Below are 20,538 nucleotides of genomic sequence, written 5' to 3'. Positions count from 1 at the left end.
ACAGTTCATTTGCCTCATTTTAAACCGACGGAACGTTTTGAATAAGGAAGTGAGAGCTTCCGCTTACTCATCGTTCCAAAGCTCTTTCCGGTTCCTGCCGCCGCGCGAGGCGAGCGAACACACATGTGCACATGTTTAAACCCGGCCGAGAGTCACAAACACTGATCCATGTTTAATGTGAGTCAGAGCCATGTTGGACTACACACCTATGCTGCTTCACCTAGACTGTGATTCTTTTAAAACTGTCTTCTGGCCGAAAACGCTTCAAATTCGCTTTATTTTGAAAGGCCTTAACCGGAAGTATGTGTTTATTCCAGGTAACTTCACGTTTCCGGTTTGCGCTAACGCTACATCCGCTGCAGGGCTTGGAACAAGTCTGTCGTTTGAATTAGTGTCCGTGTGGTACTTGCTGAATCCCAATATGAACACGGTCCTGTCGAGAGCTAACTCGCTGTTTGCCTTCTCCCTGAGCGTCATGGCGGCTCTGACTTTCGGCTGCTTCATCACCACAGCGTTTAAAGACAGAAGGGTTCCTGTGGACATCCACGTCTCTAAAGTCATGCTGTAAGTCTCTGCTTTCAACAGCTGTTAGCATCACACCAGGTTCTATCGTGTCTTTGTTCCGTGTAGCAGAGGCTGCAGGCTGGTTTACATGCTAGCTGTTTGGCGGGAGCCGCTCTGTGGCCTGCGGTCCTGAGCCTGGACAGCATCCTCAGTCTCGGGATACTCACTGTGCCTGGAAGGGGTGCAGAGCGGTAGTTCAGAGCAGTACTGTACCACAGCTGTGTACCATAGTACAGATATGTACAGATATGTACTGTACCACAGCTGTACAGTACAGCTCTGTAGTACAGAAGCATTTAGGGTCATGTGAGGAACAGCAGTCGTTTCTTTCACCTTTGCATGCATCCGTCCCAACTTCTACATGTCGAGTGACGTTTGTAACTTCTCTCTCTCTCACAGGAAGAACGTTGATGACTTCACTGGACCCCGAGAACGAAGTGACCTGGGTTTCATCACCTTTGACCTTTCAGCTGATATCCTTCCTATTAAAGCATTGATGTGTTTGATCTTTTCTTCTTGCGATGTGTTGCAGCTGCTTCAGAGAATCTTTGCAATAAGAGTGCACTGTGTGGCTGCTCATGATTGTGCATTTATTCAGCTCTTTGTAGACTTGTCGTCTTTTTTAAAAACTCCATCCTGAGACAAAAGAACAGTTTGAAGCAGCTGTGTGTGTTGGGCGTTACTAAATGAATGCCAGTAGGTCTGACAGAGATTCCAGCCAAAGGCTTGTAATTATACAGTCATTACATTGACCCTGCACGCTCACTGCTGAATCATTCACATTTGAGTTCAAGTCGCGTTAACACCAGATTATCCCTGGTTACCATGGCGATGTACACCATTGTTTTAAGCACTGACAATGCAGTGAAGATGCTCGGATTCATTTTTGTTTTCCTCTCTCGGTTCTGTTGATGGTCCTTAACTTTTCCCACATTTGCAGCCAATTTTTGATTGGAATGTGAAGCAGTTGTTTCTCTATCTGTCTGCTGAGTATGCCACAAAGAGCAATGTAAGTCCTAATGCACACACACCTCGACCTTTTAGTAAGAAGCAGGCATGAAGCATGCTACATATGGCTTATCAAAGCATCACATTGTGTCTGACGGTTAGTGTACAGGTCAAACTACAAGTCTGATGTGTGAATGCACGCCAGCACTCTGATCACTTTAAGCATTCAGTCACTCGTCTCACCTCATCTTCATCGTCACGTTGTTATGAGAATGCTGAACATGAGGCTTTTTGCACAAGTCCGTGACAGCGGTCCATACAGATCACCGACGGCAAACAATACACAGCTGGGTGGTTTTTAGCTGTCAGAGGAGTGGTTTCAGGGCTCGCAAAATTTCAAAACCCCTGGTAGCCCTTCGGGCAGGGACTCTTCAGTTTTTGGTAGCCAAAATAAATTTAAGTAGCCCGAATAAAAAAGAGAGCAATTTTTTGATTGATGTTTTGTTTCTGTTACAATATTATACATTAAAGTATAATATTGTAACGGAAACAACACATTAATCAAAAATAGTTGAAACAAAAATTACAACATTGTATAAAAATTACAATCATCAACTCAAACACTTGGTTCTAATTGAACAGAAGTTTCTATGAACTTGTAAGAACTGTGTAGGACATGAATCAGTCTGTCAGAGCCTCAATCTGACATTTCCACTGAAGTCACGGGTAAGAGACAAGTGGAACCAAGATCGAGGCCGTTTGCTTTTGAAGTTTGCACAGACTGCTGCATTGTGCCAGTGGTCGTTCACTCTTTGCAACATAGTAGCTGTTCTAAACTGATTTTCAGGTTTATTTTTAGTTTGTTATTTGCAATTGGTGTTTGTTCTGGGAAAGATATTGCAGACTGAGCAATAATGCATTTCTTGCATTTCTCATGGGTTCTAATGGGGGCCTTTCTTAAAATGACTGGTCCCAGTAACAAAGGCGCTTGTCAGTTCAGAAATCGAGAGAAAACCAACAACACAGCCGGCAGAACATTATGTTATTTACACGGGTGCACATAAGTGGTCCGCATGTGCGCATTCGCTGTCAAAATAAAAGACGCGCACCAGATAAGAAGTTGCAGCGCGCGTTTGCGTCCATATAAAAGGCTGTTTTTGTCCTAGAGTGGGATTTTCACGGCACATTCTGCACCACATCTCTGTGCGTTCATCATTTGTTTGAAGCCAGCTCACCTCCTGCAACCACTTTTCCGAGAATACGTGCTTCTTTTGTGGTTCGGACTCCTTCTGACATTTCTTTGGAGGTGGAGGAACATCACAGTAATTGCTTAAAGGAGCTTCTTCGACATCTTTAAGAGTTCTAAACAAATGTCTGTCCTCCTCCAGAAAATCTTATGTACGCAAACACGCGTTGCAACTTCTTATCTTTTTTATTTTGACAGCGAATGCGCACCTGCGGACCACTTATGTGCAGCCCTGGTTATTTAGCTCGTCATATTGCAGCCACAGAAATTATTTTGTCCATGAAACCATAAAGCTGCACTTTCTTTTTGCCTTATAGTCTGATTTGTCATAACTTTTCCGTTGTGTGGTAAGCTTTTCTTTGGCTGTCACTTCTTCACCCTGACCTGTCTTATTTGGCTCAGCAGAACTGAAATGCTTTTACACACTCACTCACATAAGCTCAGCGATTCTCTGCGCGATCAACCTCTCACATGTTTAAGCTGCGGGAGATTTCACTTGTCATGTTTGCATAGTAAGCTAACGATTAATAAGACGATGTCAGAGGAATTGGTGCGCAAATTATCATCACTCACAGATCAGTGCTGTCGCTCTCTATACACAGTTCGCGCGATTGCAAAGTGAAAGCAAAAAACAAGCGCAAATTCAAACGCGATTTCAATATGTCACATATTGACAGTGGCTCACCCAATGACATAATTACCCAGCTACATTTCTGAAAGAATGCAAAAGCATTGACATATATTTTTCCTTCCTACAATAGCCCGATGGGCAGGGCAGAGATAGATTTTGGTAGCCCGACTGGAAGAATCGCTAGCCCCGGGACGTCGGGCTAGCGATTTTGCGAGCCCTGGGTTTGATACGTAACAGTGAGCAAGAGAGTACGTGAAAGGTGTTTGCAGAGTGTGTGTGTAACAACAACAAAACTCAGTAGTTCATCTAATCAGAGTTTGACAGGATTAGGATGAGCCCAAGTCTCCCAGCTGTTTCCAGAAGTTCCCTGAAGGTGTGTAACTGCAAACAGCTGCAGGATCTGTGTGTAAGCGTCTGTGTGGAGCTCAGACAGTTGCGCAACAACTTTAGTAGGATCAGCTGGTGTGTCTGTAACAGTGTAACCACAACATTGTCATGTGTCAGTGTTTTGGAAATTTGTGACTGTATCAATCAATCAATCTTTATTTATAAAGCACTTTTCATACAAAGATGTAGCACAAAGTGCTTTACATGGTTAGCTGTAGCTGTGAGGAACACGGCTGTAAAGATAACACAACTACATTCACACAAAGACATTTTAGCCCGGAGGAGGCAGGGATCTAACCACCAGCCTTCTGATTGGTAGATGAACCGCTGCCTGACCATGGATGGAGGTCCTGCAGTATAATTAATCTGTGTGTGTGTGTGTGTGTGTGTGTGTGTGTGTGTGTGTGTGTGTGTGTGTCAGTCTCTGAACCAGGTCGTCCTGTGGGATAAGATCGTTCTTCGAGGTGAGAACACCAAGCTGAACCTCAGAGACATGAAGTCCAAGTACTTCTTCTTTGACGATGGAAACGGACTGAGGTGAGATACCAGATGTGTATCAACACATGTTCTGGACTACTAAAATCAATAACATCCACCAGCAACTCAGTTCACATGTTGTGTCTACCCCCTCTCCAGAACCTTTTCTCCTTTTTGAGCTGTTTTCCACTCTTCATCTTCCTGATTTATCTGATATTTCTAAGTTTGTGTAGATCAAAGCCTGCCACGTGTCATCTTGACCCTATGCCTGCAGGGTTTGTGAAATCCTGCCTCTCTTCCTTACTCCCACTCATCTCTGCTATATTCACTCTTCACTCACCACCAGTATCGTTCCCTCCATATTCAAGATTGCTCTAGTCACTCCTATACTGAAAATACCTTCTTTAGATCCTAACAACTTTAACAACCTCTGTCTGTTTTCTAATCTGCCCTTCATTTCTAAAATACTCGAAAAAGTGGTTGCAGCTCAACTTCATTCACACCTGGTTAATAATAACATCTACGAGAGATTTCAGTCTGGTTTTCGTTCATGTCACAGTGCAGAAGCTGCTCTACTTAAAGTCACTAACGATCTTCTAATCGCAGCTGACTCTGGTCTTTCGCCATTCTCGTCCTTTTGGATCTGAGCTCAGCCTTTAGTGATGTTTCAGTCGCGAACGAAATGGTTCTTAGAGCCGGCTCTTTGACGTGAACGACGCGAGCCGTGGGTTTTTGTTTTTTTTTTCCTTTCTCTCACCCTCTCTCTCGCACTTTTTCCCGCTTCACTCCGCACGCGAGCCTTGTGCTTTGCGCTGGGCAGAGGGGGGGGGGGGCGGTAGTTACACTGGCAGTAGCTCAGGAACAGAGCGGGAGGGAGAGAGAGAGCAGGGACAACAACGTCACATTAGAAAGGTATAGTAATCATCCACAACTATTTTCAGTTGCAGATGATAAAGGATTCAGAAAGTTTATTCATGCAGGTCCATATGACAGAGAATGTGCATCTTCTTTTTGTTTTCATATTGTAATTTATATTTAATTGTATTGTGTTTGCAGTGTTTTGTGTTGTTTCACTTTAAATTTGTTTAAAAGGAAAAAGCTGAAAATTTAAATAGTCTTTTTAGTGAGCCGAGCCGAAAGAGCCGGTTCTCTAAAAAGAGCCGGAAATCCCATCACTATCAGCCTTCGACACATCTGTCACTCTGTCCTTCTAAGCAGACTCTCCTCTCTCTGCATCTCTGACACACCCCTCGCCTGGTTTCAATCATATCTCTTTGACGCTCCCAATTTATTCAACTAAGATCATTCCGCTCTCATCTATTCCCCGTCACCTCTGGTGTACCCCAAGGCTCAGTCTTAGGCCCTCTTCTCTTTATAATATACATCCTCCCTCCACATCCTCCTTGCTGATGACACCCGTGTATCTCTCTTGCAGACCTTATTCCTCCCTCCCACCTTCTTCCTTTACAGAATGTCTATCCGAGTTAAAATCCTGGTTTTCTAATTTTTTAAAGCTCAATGAGGATAAAACTGAGATCCTCCTTATAATTCCCTCGAAGCACAGGCAGACGCAAGTGGTTTTCTGTCACTGGTTTATTTGAAGACTTCTCTCCAAAGCCACCGTGAAAACTATACAGCATTAACAAAATAAAACTCAGCATAAGACACAGCAGTAAAAACACTGTACAACAAACACGATAAATAAATAAATACCTCGTTGGCTGCATGCTGCAAAAAGGGAATTAGCCGCCGTTCTTCTGAGGTTTCCTTTAACCGTGTGTAGTTAAAGTCCACTTAACATGTTTTTCAATAAAAACCATCCTTTCTGCGCGCTTACAGGTGTTTTTCTTCGTTCTACCCAAAGAGGAAACTAGCGCAACTTGTAAGCGAACTTGACTTTCAAAATAAAAGCACCAAAACCTTGACTACAAAAAACAAACAAAGTAATGTACAGCTTAAATAATTTACAATCATGACATGGATCTTGACGAGATAAAGAAATAATCCAAATTATATACAATGTCATCATGCCAACAGTTACACTCCCACCAAATCACACAAATCTTTACGTGGGATTTCCCTAATGAAATAGTCTCTCCAAACAAGCATTTCTACTTATCACCAAAGACTTCTCGTTATCAACCCTTTGTCAGGTAACTTCCAGCAAATAACCATTTAGTCTGCTTCTAAGAGAGTAAAAACTCTTTGAACAGGTCTCTCAAGAACAACAGTTTTAGCTGTGTGGCTCCCTCCTTTGTCATGTGTATCACTGACGTGCAACTTTATTCTCCTCACTCGATTATCTGATCCTGGATAAACTTCTGTGACTCTAGCCATCTTCCACTCATTGCGTGGTGCCAGATCATCTTGTAGAAGGACAATGTCGTCAACCTTGATGTTCCCTCTGTTCTTCCGCCACTTTTGTCGCTCTTGTAAATTTAGAAGATATTCTTTCTTCCATCGAGTCCAAAACATATTAGCCAAACACTGCACTCGACGCCATCTTTTCCTAAGATAAACATCTTCTTTGACAAACTCTCCAGGCGGGGGCAGAATGATCTTGGACTTCATTGTTAAGATGTGGTTTGGAGTCAATGGTTCAAGGCCTGATGGATCATTCAAATGTTCAGTCGTGAGTGGTCTGCTGTTGATGATAGCCATGACCTCATACAGAAAGGTTCTCAAGGAGGTGCAGTCAAGCCTTTGAGATGACTGATCGAGAATAGCGGTAAGAACACTTCTTATAGTCCTTATTTGACGCTCCCAGACACCTCCCCTATGGCTTGCTGTTGGAGGGTTCATGAGAAATTCACATCCTAGAATCTTAGCCTTTTCTTGATCCATTCCCTTCATTAACTCCATGAACTCTCTCCTAGCACCAACAAAATTTGTTCCTTGGTCGGATCTTAGCTGTCGAACATTTCCTCTTATGGCTATGAATGCCCTTAAAGCATTGAGAAATGCATCAGTTGTCATGTCATCAACCACTTCTATATGTATGGCTCTTGAACATAGACAGGTAAACAAAAGACCATATCTTTTGAGAGTCTTTCTTCCTTCCTTAACATAGATTGGACCAAAGCAGTCCATGCCAACGTAGGTAAAAGGCGGTGTTGTTTCTGTCCTATCTTGTGGCAAGTCACCCATTTTTTGCTCTTCAGTGGATCTTCTGTACTTCCTGCAGGTCACACATTTAAAAATATGTGATGAAACTGCACCGCTACATCCCAGGATCCACCAACCATTTGCTCTCAGTTCGTTCATTGTCATTCCACGTCCTTGATGATGGATTCTTTCGTGAAAATGCTTGATTAGTAAAACTGCTACGTGGCTATTTTTTGGCAGAATTGCTGGGTGCTTCACATGAGGGTGCAACGTGGCTTGACTTAAACGTCCTCCCACTCTTAAGATCCCTTCTTCATCCAAGAAAGGATTTAACTTGCACAGTGGACTGTTTTCAACTATTGTCTTTAGCTCCAAGCTCTTTATCTCATCTGAGAATGCTTCTTCCTGAACCAACTTGACAATCACAAGTTCTGCTTCTTTTCTCTCCTCTAGACTTGTGCTATCACTTGTTCTTTGCTGAATACCTTTGTGCATTCTGATGTATCTTTTCAGTCTGGCAACTGCTCTCGATAACCTTGACCAGTCAGAGAATTTCTTGAAGTTATCCAACAATGATTTGTCTTCCTTTGACTTTGTGTTACACACAATCAGCTTGCGGAGTTCAGGATCATCCTCCTTGATTTCACCCACCTTGCATTGTCTGCCAGGAAGTTCTTTTTGCCAAAGAAATGTTGGGCCGGTAAACCAATTTGAGGTCCTAAGCCGCTCTGCAGTCAAACCTCGAGAAGAATGATCAGCTGGATTATCTTCTGAAGCGACATAACCCCATTGTTCAGGGTTTGTACTTGACTTGATCCTCTGTATGCGATTTGCTACATATACCTGAAACCTTCTGGCGTCGTTGTTTATGTAGCCAAGAACAACAGTGGAATCTGTCCAGAAGAATTCCTGAAGATCCTGGATTTCCAGTTCACTGCGAAGCATGTCGCTGGTTCGGGCTGCAACAACTGCTGCAGTGAGTTCCAGTCTTGGTATCGTAGTAACACTGATTGGGGAAACTCTGGATTTTCCCATTACCAAAGAGCAATGTACTTCATCAGATTCACTGATGGCTCGCAGGTAAGTACATACACCATATCCTGAGAAACTGGCATCTGAAAAATGGTGAAGTTCATACCTTTTGACATTACCAAAATCAGAAGGTAAGAAGGATCTTTTGACTTGCATGTTAGTCAGGTTGGGAAGGTCTCTAATCCAGGACTCCCACTGAGGTTTTAGGATTTCTGGAAGCTCCTCATCCCAGCCAATCCTTTCTTTACACATTTGCTGGAGCATTTGTTTCCCTACAAGGACGAAGGGTGCGATGAATCCCAAGGGGTCATATATAGAGGCCACAGTAGAGAGCACACCTCTTCTTGTTAGTGGATTGGATTTCACTTGAACTCTGAACTTGAATGAGTCAGACGTGACGCACCACTCTACTCCAAGAGCTCTTTCCATATGTGGTAAGTCCAAAGCCATGTTCAAATCCTTGATTGTGGCACGCTCTTCTTGTGGAATGGTTGCCATGACATTCTCGCTGTTGGAAACAAACTTATGCAGTCTCAATCGTCCGATACTACAAAGCTCTCGTGATTCCTTGACAAGCTGGATGGCTTCCTTCTCAGTCGGAACACTTGCCAATCCATCATCTACGTAGAAATTCCTTTGGATGAAATGTATAGTTTCTTCGTTGAACTGACCTTGTCCTTGAGTTGCCAGATGTTTTAGGCCAAAATTGGCACAGCCAGGCGACGAGGCCGCTCCAAACAAATGAACCTTCATTCTGTAAACTGATGGTGAGGTTTCCAAGTTGCCATTCTCCCACCATAGGAATCTCAAATAATCTTGATCTTCCCTTTTGACATGAAACTGGTGGAACATTCTCTCAATGTCGCACATGATTGCAACAGAACCTTTTCGAAAGCGACAAAGGACACCCACCAATGTGTTCGTTAAATCTGGACCAGTGAGTAGATGGTCGTTGAGAGATGTTTCTTGGAATTTGGCAGAGCAGTCAAATACCACACGTATTTTCCCTGGTTTCTGTGGATGATAAACCCCATGATGTGGAATATACCAAGCCAATTTCTCATCATTTTCTTCATCAGAGACCTTCTCTGCATCACCACATGAAATGATGTCATTCATGAAGCTTACGTAGTCTCTGTAGTACTGTTGGTCTTTCTTTAGTCTCCTTTCCAGGCACTTCAAGCGATGTATGGCACATATCTTGTTGTTGGGTAATTTAGGCCTGTCTTCTTTGAATGGCAGTGGCATTTCAAAGTGACCTGTATCATTTTGCACAATGTTTTTTCTCAACTTTGTCAGGAACTTGAGATCATCTTGAGACACAATATCATCTCCAGTTCTTTCTGAGAAGTCTGATTCCAAGACCCTTATGATGTCTGAAGGAGTTACTTCCTTCACTTTGGTTTGGCTCACATAATGCACTACCCTTTTGAGGTTGACAGAAGACTCAACATCTGGTATCACTTGTCTCACTACTATGCGATGACTGATTCCGATTGCGTCCCCATAATCAACACAGGGGTTTCCATTACCAACAATACTCCATCCAAGGTCTGTACGTTGTGCATAAGGCTCGTTCTCTTTGCCAGACACAACTTCTCTCGGAAGCAGGGCTTGTGAACAGTCATATCCGATAAGCAGACCCACGTCACAGTCCTGCAGAGGTGCAATTTCTGACTGTAAGTGTACTAGATGGGGCCACGCTTCTGCAGTTTCATTGGTTGGGATGTGAGTTCTGTTAGCTGGGATGAAATCACGCGTGTACACTGGTGGTAAGGAGATTCTCTTGTTGGAGTAAAAGCCACGGACTTGTAGGTTACTTACTCTTAGAGAACTCACCACTGTAGTTCTTGACGTCATGGTAGAAAGCTTAAGCTTGACTTGCTCTCCATTTGTCTGTAAGGTTTCTGCTGCTTCACTCAACACAAATGTTGTGTCACTCTGCGAGTCCAATAAAGCATACACAAGGACTTCTTGTGCTGGTTGTGTTGTGCAGGAAAGCCACACTGGAACTATTGCCGCTGTTTGCATTTTAGCTCCATGAAGCATTACTGTATTTGAAGTAGCAGTTCTGGTCATTTTGTAATCCTGTGCTAGTTGTACTTCTTCATGAACCTCACTCGAAGTTTCATGATTCCGATTTTGCTTGGCCTGTGGTGGTTTTTGCTTCTCTTTGGTTCGTTCTTCGTGCAAACAAGTAGGATGACGCTTCTGGCACTTGTCACAAACACTCCTACTGATGCAACTCTTTGAGTGATGACCGTACTTCGGACAACCAAAGCACAACTTTTCCATTTGAATGAATTTAATTCTATCATTAACTGCTTTCTCCCCGAACTTCCTGCATTGGTGCAATGTATGCCCAGTCCTTTTGCAGAAAAGACATGTATCAGCATATTTTTCACTGGAACTTGTGATGAGTGTCTTTGCTGCAAAGTTGAAATGTCTTGAGGATTTGGTTTTTTCAGTTTCATCTTGTTTCAGTGCCTGCAGCGATGTGAGAGGGTTGCAAGCAATTTTCACCTCTCTTGTCAAGAACTTCACAAATTGGCTGAAGGAGGGAAATTGATTAGTCGCTTCTTCTATTTCAATAACTTGTCTATTCCATCTTGCTGTTAGCCAATCTGGTAATTTTGACAAAATTTTTCTGTTTTCATTACAGTCATTCAAGATTTCCAGTGCCTTAATATGGACCATGGCGGCTTCACAACTACGGAGAAAGTCAGAAAACTCTCTGAGTTCAAAGCTGTCCTTGGAGCCTATCTTGGGCCATGTCTGAAGCTTATCTCTATATGCCTTTGCAATCGTGAATGGGTTTCCGTATCTTTCCTCCAAAATCTCAACTGCGGCAGCATAGGCTGATTCAGTTCCAAGAAGGAAATAGCCATCGATTGCTTTCTTAGCTTGTCCACTTACATACCGGCGAAGGTAGTAGATTTTCTCCTTATCTTGAATGCTCTTCTGGTCAATCAGCGTTTCAAAGGAGATTTTCCAATCACTGTATTTCAATGGATCCCCACTGAATACTGTAGGTTCAGGAATTGGAATTCGGTTGGCACTTAAAGCTCCTGCCAGCACTTTGACAAGTTCTGCAGTACTGTCATTTGAAGAAGTGGTCACAACTTGTGGTGCAGGAGGCATACACTGGGGCAAAGAGCCTGTGGAAGCACAAAGTTTATTATCCACTACAACCTCAGGTTGCAGTACGTCCTTTTGCTCTTCCTCTTTGTCATTCTCTTGATTGTACACCAGCATTCTCGCCCTTGCTGCACTGAGATCCTTCATTGCCTCCAGATGCTGTAATTTTCTCCGCTTTTCCTCCAGAGTCCTTTGTAGAGCTATGTGCTCTTCCTCTAGTTGAGCCTTAATTTTAGCTTCTTCTTCCTCTCTCTGCATTCTTCGTTTTACCTCTTCTGCCTCTCTTTCTAACCGACGTTTTACTGCTGCTGCCTCCTGCTCAGCTATCTTTTTCTTAGCTTCGGCTTCTAGACGCTCGATCTCTAACTGTTCTTTTTCTTGTTCTTGTAACACTTTAAGAACAGCCTGACTTGCAGCAACATCAGCAGCAGCATCTTGTCGCCTTGCAGAAGACCTGCTTGAAAGTACTGAGGTGCCTTTCAAAATGGAAGCAACAGAACCTGAATTGCAGGTGCTTGAATTAAAGAGAGAGCCTGCTTCTGGCCAGTCTTGCTCCTCCTTTTCTGGAGACCTTCCATGCAACCTACTTGAGGCTCTGGATGCAACAAATGTAGAAATCTCTACACACCGATCCACTCTACGACGCGTGACCTGGTCTGGAGCAGAGATCTTTCGTAGCTCTTCATAGACACGCTGGACATCTGCAGAAAGACCTGTGACATCACTTATAATGTCATTAAGCAAGTCCTCAGATAAGGTCTCTGTTGTCTGTGATAAGGATTGTCTTGCAGATTTAACTTGTGTTTTCCATTTGTCATATATATAGTTAAACCTTTGCTGGAGTGCTTTAATTTTCTCATCTTGCATTTCTTTGCCTTTCTCTGTTAGAGTTCTGATTCTTTCACTTCGTCTTGGCTGCTGCGCTTCCTCTTGCTGAGCTTCAGCACCATGCACTTGACCTTCTTCAGACTGATCTTGAAAGTCTGCACTGTCACTAAACTGAACTGTAGGCTCGCTTGGTTCTGACATTTTACAGCACTTCTTAATCAACCCACTTAGAAATAAGAAATGTAGATGGTTAACCAAGCCTCAATGTTTAACACTTACTCATATGTAAATGGCACAAAAATAACACAGTTCAAATGGAAGTGTTATCTTACAAAAATACACCTGATAATAAACTTCAAAACAGTTCAAGAATTTACATCCAAAACCTTCACTTATTGCTTCCCAAATGCACTTTTATCTTAAAATCTTCAAAAGTTTTAGCTTACACCAAAACAAGATGTACTATACACCACAGTAGTTATCAATCACAGTATTCTTCAGCAATGTTTGCAAAGGTCCCTTCTTAGGCCACTTAACTTAAACACCTTTCCTTAAAACACTGCCCTTTAATACTTGTGCATGTGTCATATCACCATATGCATATAGTACTTTCAGCTTATCTGCCAGTTCTTGTCAGCTCCGCTGCGCTGTAGACATGTAGGAACAAGCCCGCTGATGCTTTGAAGTTGCCGCATCGTCAATTAGTGGCCGCTTGCGTTGACGAACAGTCCGAGTTTTCACTATAATTCCCTCGAAGCACAGGCAGACGCAAGTGGTTTTCTGTCACTGGTTTATTTGAAAACTTCTCTCCAAAGCCACCGTGAAAACTATACAGCATTAACAAAATAAAACTCAGCATAAGACACAGCAGTAATAACACTGTACAACAAACACGATAAATAAATAAATACCTCGTTGGCTGCATGCTGCAAAAAAGGAATTAGCCGCCGTTCTTCTGAGGTTTCCTTTAACCGTGTGTAGTTAAAGTCCACTTAACATGTTTTTCAATAAAAACCATCCTTTCTGCGCGCTTACAGGTGTTTTTCTTCGTTCTACCCAAAGAGGAAACTAGCGCAACTTGTAAGCGAACTTGACTTTCAAAATAAAAGCACCAAAACGTTGACTACAAAAAACAAACAAAGTAATGTACAGCTTAAATAATTTACAATCATGACATGGATCTTGACGAGATAAAGAAATAATCCAAATTATATACAATGTCATCATGCCAACAGTTACACTCCTTATTGGCACCAAATCCAACCTTTTGAAGGCTAATCATTTCTCTCTCACTATCGTTAACTCCACAGTTTTCCCTTCTCCTCAGGTTAAGAGCCTTGGTGTCATCCTAGACAGTTCACTTTCCTATAAATCTCACATCACTAACCTCACCTGTTCTGCCTACTTCCATCTACGTAACATTAACAGATTGCTTCCTTCTCTTTCCACCCAGTCTACGTCCATTCTTGTCCACAGTCTTGTTACCTCCCATATTGACTACTGCAATTCTCTTCTGCATGGTCTCCCCCAAAAATCCCTCCATAAGCTTCCAACTGGTTCAAAGCTCTGCTGCTCGCATTCTCACCAGAACCCCTCCTACCAGCACATCACTCCTGTTCTTCAGGAACTTCACCTGCTCACAGTGAAATTCCGAATAATATACAAACTTCTTCTGCTCACCTTCAAGGCCATTCATAACCTCGCTCCTCCTTACCTTTCTGACCTGTTAAGCACCACTTGTTCTGCCCGTTCACTTCGTTCTTCTTCTTCTATCCAGCTTTCTGTGCCTTCTTCCCGCCTCAGCACCGTGGGAAGCAGAGCTTTCAGCTGCTCTGCTCCCAGGCTGTGGAGCTCTCTGCCCCCAGATATAACAAACACTGGTTCTCTCCCCCAGTTTAAATCTCAACTCAAAACCCATTTGTTAAAATCTGCATACTCACTGTGAACCCACTGTTTGTTCGTTTTATCTTGTGCTTTTGTTTTATTGTTCTTCATTGTGTCATTGTTCTATCATGTGTTTTTTATCTATTGTGCAGTGTCCTCGGGTGTCTTGAAAGGTGCTTTATAAATAAAATGTGTTATTATTATTAACTGTTCATTACACTGGCCTCTATTTTTCTCTCTGAGCATAATTGTAACCAGTGTTTCCTAATGCTAAACATGTTACCTGATAGGCTCTTCTGATCAAGCTCACATCATCATATTACTTAGTCTTCTTTGGTAGTAGGTGGGCCTCATTAAATACCAACAGGGGTTAGGGGGCCAAGTCTGCTTGGTTCTTGGCTCCACACGGTCACAAAGAACAGGCAGGCATGAACCTCCGATGACATGTTCATCACTCAGACCTAAGTGGACTCATGGAGGCAGACTCTGTCCTCGTTAGCGGCAGCGATACCATCTATCAGAGGAGATCCTTAGCATTAAACCATCAGCATTGAGCTCTGAATGCACTCAAGACATGATCATTAACGACCTGTTCCTCATCTTTCTCCTGAATGTTCTAGTTGGGAATGTGACTTCAGCCCATACTTACTGTACAGGCTTTAACTTGGACTTTCATTCATTTTTTTCCTGCCACCTTCAGCTGACACACAAACACAGTCCCTCCCTCACACATGTTCTTTTATGATAAAGCAGGGCTGGATATGGCGACCCTCAGTCCTCCCTTACTTACTAATAGGCCTCAGCTGCCGGGGGATTCCCATGATGCACTGCTTCTTCTTCACTCACTATGTGTTAATACTAGAGATGGCACGATACCACTTTTTTATGTCCGATACCGATACCGATATCATAAATTTGGATATCTGCCGATACCGATATGAATCCGATATAGTGTTTTTTAATCAACAAAACTGTTTTTTAAATATCTTGCTGCATTTTGTATGAGTTCATACTCAAGTTTAAAACAACAACTACACTAAAGCTATTCTGTTATACCTGTATACAAAAAAAAATATTTCATAGTTCAGCAATACTGATCAATCTAATAAACTTAAACCTACACCATCCTCCCTATTCTGGTATTTTAAAGAGTACTTAGCGTAAATATTAAGCAACCTAACTAATAGGGTTCCAACTCCCAGCAACAACAAAAATAAATAAATAAAAAATAGGGAACCACCCCTCACGCTCCACCTCATGATGCTTAATCGACGTAACCAACCTTAATTTGATGCAGTGTGAAAAAAAAATGCACAGAAATCAATTATTTTTCAAGAAATATTAAATAGATTCAACATCTTTCTTCAACAAAATTGCAGACTGCACAGATGGTACCTTCCCAAAGGAAAAAGTACTATAGCTTACTAGGGTATATATATTAGACTTAATAGTCACTATATACAGTAATTGACTTCTATACATTTTATATCAAATTAAAACTTTGGGTGTCAGATAATTATTTATTAAAAGCTCGACATTTTAAATGAGAATAAGAAAGAAAAGTGTGTCTTTGTGCCCCCTTTTCCCTGTTAATGCCCTATCGGCCCCCCTGGCTAAACTTTGCTAGATCCGCCCCTGCACAGTTACCAGCGTCAGCTACGTAGAAAAAGATCCTGGAGTAGAAAGTAATATTAAATAAATTCTAACAACAGCTGATCAAGCTTAAACGTGCTGCTGTTGTTCAGCCGCTGGTTTCCTCTTTCTGGTGCAAAGTGGGCCAAAAACAAACTAGAGACACGGACTCGCGACAGAAAAGCCGATCAGCTGATCATTAAGCAGTTTCATGATTGAAGTAGCAGCAAGAAGAGGCAGTCGCTCCATATATCGTTTGTTAAGCTTAATGCAGGAATGCTTTACAAACATTCAGAGATGGACTTACACACTTGCTTTACTTCTCTCGGGATAACTTTGTCGGAGATGAAATGCCGGGTTGCTAGCGAAGCTCCAAATGCTATCCAGACCACCGACAGGTCCTGCATGCCACAGCCGCTCTATCACGTGATGCATACTGCTCCGTTCTGAGGCGAGTTACGGCGTGTTGCAAGTTTTGTGAGGTGCTTTCGTGATATTTAATGGATCGGATTACATTTTTTATTTTTCTCCGATATCCGATCCAGTAATTTAGGTCAGTATCGGACCGATACCGATACGTAATATCGGATCGGTCCATCTCTAGTTAATACATCTCTCTGCATTTAATCCTTAGTTATTATTAATCTCTGGCTCTCGTCCACAGCGTGTCTTTGTTCTGGCTTCCTTCTCTCACTCACAGCAGATGGCCCCGCCCCTCCCTGAGCCTGGTTCTGCTGGAGGTTTCTTCCTGTTAAAAGGGAGTTTTTCCTTCCCACTGTCACCAAAGTGCTTGCTCATAGGGGGTCACATGATTGTTGTTTTTTTTCTGTATTATTGTAGGGTCTTTAACTTGTAATATAAAGCACGTTGAGGCGACAGCTGTGATGTTGTTTGGCACTAAATAAATAAAACTGAACTGAATCAAAGGTAGCGTTTAGCAGCAATGGCTCATAATAAAGCTGTAATGTTGGAGCTTGACTTTAAGAAAAAACATTTGAACCCAAATGTTTGATGTTACAGACGGTAGGACTGATCATGTTTAAAGTCCCCGACTGATATAGAGACAGGTCTACCAGCAGCTTGATGGAAATGGTAACAGTCTCAGAGTCGAGTCCCAGTCTTGAGTTTAAAAAAATGATACGCATGAAATTTGAAACATCCTGAGTATTCTGACAAGGAGATTTGTTTCCCATAATGCAGTTCATTTTTTCCCGGAGCCTTTGTCGTCTCTTATTTCACATGCTTTTCACACACGTTGAACATGATTGGCTGATTGTCATTATTTCTCGTCGTCAGGGCCAATAAGAACATCACCTTGACATTGTCCTGGAATGTAGTTCCCAACGCTGGAATCCTGCCCCTGGTGGCTGGAAGTGGACACGTCAGCATACCTTTCCCAGAGACCTACGAGACCACCAAGAGCTATTAGAGATGCACACATCCAGCATTGACTGTGCTCTGACCGCTGAAACGAGATGTAACTGAGTTTTTGGTTTGTAATAAAAGTTGAAATTGGAACGTCTGTGTTTGTGAAGAGCTCTTCTGTGTTCTGACGAGCAAACAGTGATGCTGTCAGCATCGGTGTGTTCATGTACCTCCGTCTGGTCTGAGGGAGCAGCTCTGGCTAATACAGTGGATGTGTGTATTCATTGTAAAGCTGCTAGCTCGTAACCAACTCGCTAGCAGCATGGCCTCTTCACCTGTCCCTCCTGCACTTTCTTGCTCATTGTGTCAGATGTTTAGTTACTCCTCGGCCTCCTTTAGCAGTAATGATATCTGTAACAAATGTAGCATATTTGCAGCTCTGGAGGCCAGGATTACTGAATTGGAGACTCTGCTTCGCACCCTTCATTCACCCATAGCTAGCCAGGCCCCTGTAGCTGGTGCAGCCGAAGATAGCGTAGGCCCCTCTAGCTGTTTCTCGGCAGACCCCGAGCAGCTGGGGAAAGAGGGCGGCTGGGTCACGGTGAGGAGGAAGCATAGTCCTAAACAGAAGCCCCAGGTACACAACCAACCCGTTCATGTGTCTAACTGTTTTTCCCCACTCGGCGACACACCCGCCGGGGGTCAAACTCTGGTAATTGGCGATTCTGTTCTCAGACATGTGAAGCTAGAGACACCGGCAACTAGGGGTGGGTTTTGATTATCGTTTTACCGTTTAAAATCGATTCTAGCTTGGATAACGTGATATCGATTCATTAAAATCCTCAATAGATTTTTTTAATATAAATTTATTTTGCCCGAAACTCCGCCGATGGATCGAATCAGCGGAAAAAGGACGTAAACACAAAGCTCGACCCGCCGACGGATCAGGATCAGTGAGATGTCGCCTTTCTCACCTGACGGCACGGACACGGTCGGGGCTGAAAGCCGACAGCTCGCTGAGTCTGATGTGTCGGCGGGTCGAGCTTTGTGTTCACGTCGTTTTTGCGCTGATTCTGAAGCTGTTAGTTTTATCGCTCTCCAAACAATATTGACGAACCAGCAGCAAAAGAAGATCCAAACTACGCTTCACATAAACATCGTCATGAATTCACTCTGACTTTTGCTGTTTTGCTTCCACCATGATGCACAGCTCTCTCTCTCTCTCTCCAACAACAGTTTCCCGTCTAAAAATCTGTTTTCTGCATTATTCGCTTGCTTGTTACGCACAAGTCTACCGTTGTTTACAGCCTGTCGGACGCTGTTTTTTTCCTTTTACTTACTTCCGAAAAGAAAACCTAATTTCTGCTGTTCAATACTGAACAAATGTAAACTTTTTAAAATTGTGCAAAATGCAAAACGCTGTGTCTCTAAAACCTCTGTAACTTTGCTCTGTTTCACTTCAGCAGCATCAGGTAATGTTCATGTGTTGATTCATGGTTTTCTTTCGTTTTTGATCTACTGCAGAATATTATTATAAAATCCAGGCCAGGAAATTCTCCTTCATGCTTTTCTGTGTTTTATCCTCAGCTACTTTGACACAAAGGCCTCTGCTGTGACGCTCACACCTTTGATAAAGTCTCACAAGTGTCAGCTTTCTTTTTATAGATATAAAAATATGGAAATGTACTGATGCATGATCTGACTTATATTTCTGAAAACCCTTTCCTGTCTGATCATTTCCTGATAACATTTACATTTACAATAATTGATTACACAGCAGTGGAGAGTAGACTTTATCACAGATGTCTCTCTGAAAGTGCTGTAACTAAAGCTGTGTCCAAATTCATGGGCTGCATCCTCCTGAGGCCGCATTTGTAGACCGATTACATCACAGCGACGCGCCGAAGCCTGTCCAAATTCGTAGACTCCTCCGAATGCAGCCGACAAATGCGTCCTCCTTTTCCCCGAATTTGAAGGATGGGTCGGGTGTGTCCTTCGTGGCCCACCATATCCCAGAATTCATAGCGCGGCCCAGCCAAACTCCAGTTTCTGGCAATGGCGGCCGCTACTAAGTTTTAAAATTACTCATACTAATCTTTCTGGGTCCCAAAATAAATTTTAAACATATTTTCAGGTGATGTGGGTGTGTAAACTTCTAATATCTGCTCAGTTTATCAAGACATTTGCAAAAGTGCTTTGACGTTTTCGGAGACGTCTATTACCCACCAGCTCGATAGCTAGCTGAGAGCTCGAGCATCACTAGAGCCGCAGAGAACGGCACAACTCCCGGCACATCATGTTCAGATTACCGCGGACTTTCCCTGCTCGGGTTAAACGTAATATATAAGTCACTTAGACAACCTAAAAATGTTATTGTTTGTCTTTTTTCAGTGTTTTGTTTGTTCGTGAGTAAATCGGTTTGGCTGAAATTAAAGTTATTAGATTAGACAAAATAAAACTTTATTGATCCCCGGGTGGGTTCCTCCTTGGTTTTCACACAGCTGACTAAACGTCAAACAGAAAACTGATTAAACAGAAGTATGAGACGGTCGAGAATTTATGCCAGTGTCCTGTAATATTTTAGATAGCAAGGAGCAGACGGCTGAGTTTATTAAACTCCACCGAGACAGCGGTGACGCTAATCAGAAGGCGAGACCATCCAATTTCACGGCCGTTTACTTTCCGGCCTACCCCGCGAAGGCCGGGTCCTCAGGAGGATGCAGCCCATGAATTTGGACACAGCTATTGTTTAAGAATATAATCCACCCACTGTTATCATCTTCAATGCCCTGTACCAACAGAGCAGCTATCTGAACGCTGCTCCAACAGAGGTCGATCATCTTATTAATAATTTTACCTCCTCACTACGTACGACTCTGGATACTGTAGCTCCTGTGAAAACTAAGTCCTCAAATTCCCATAATACACTGGGTGTTTCCTTTTCCAGTCACCTTTCTCACTCACTATGTGTTAACAGACCTCTCTGCATTGAATCATATCTGTTATTAACCTCTGTCTCTCTTCCACAGCATGTCTTTATCCTGTCTTCCTTCTCTCACCCCAACCGGTCGCAGCAGATGGCCCCGCCCCTCCCTGAGCCTGGTTCTGCCGGAGGTTTCTTCCTGTTAAAAGGGAGTTTTTCCTTCCCACTGTCGCCAAAGTGCCTGCTCATAGGGGGTCAAAATATTGTTGGGTTTTCTCTGAATCTATTATTCTACAATCTACTGTACAATATAAAGCGCCTTGAGGCGACTGTTTTTGTGATTTGGCGCTGTGTAAATAAAATTGAATTGTAAAGCTA

General features: G+C 42.8%; 1 protein-coding gene and 1 long non-coding RNA gene across 2 annotated transcripts in view; both read left to right on the top strand.

The window, feature by feature from the left end:
• LOC309708693 overlaps positions 1 to 20,538 on the top strand; it is a 60,987-nt gene extending 40,449 nt beyond the window's left edge. The window contains exon 2 of the long non-coding RNA XR_014277315.1: positions 20,267 to 20,538. This is a non-coding gene — a long non-coding RNA (uncharacterized lncRNA). The remainder of the gene's footprint in view (positions 1 to 20,266) is intronic.
• Positions 159 to 17,394, top strand: spcs3 (signal peptidase complex subunit 3). Its single transcript, XM_082536937.1, has 6 exons — positions 159 to 177; positions 318 to 564; positions 964 to 1,039; positions 1,499 to 1,573; positions 4,198 to 4,313; positions 17,169 to 17,394. The coding sequence occupies exons 2-6, from the start codon at positions 422 to 424 to the stop codon at positions 17,299 to 17,301; spliced, it is 543 nt and encodes a 180-aa protein (XP_082393063.1). The 5' UTR covers positions 159 to 177; positions 318 to 421; the 3' UTR covers positions 17,302 to 17,394.

The sequence above is a fragment of the Aulonocara stuartgranti genome (assembly GCF_965226115.1).
Source record: "Aulonocara stuartgranti genome assembly, chromosome: 6".
NCBI classification, from domain to species: domain Eukaryota; kingdom Metazoa; phylum Chordata; class Actinopteri; order Cichliformes; family Cichlidae; genus Aulonocara; species Aulonocara stuartgranti.
This window is presented reverse-complemented; position numbering and strand designations above follow the sequence as displayed.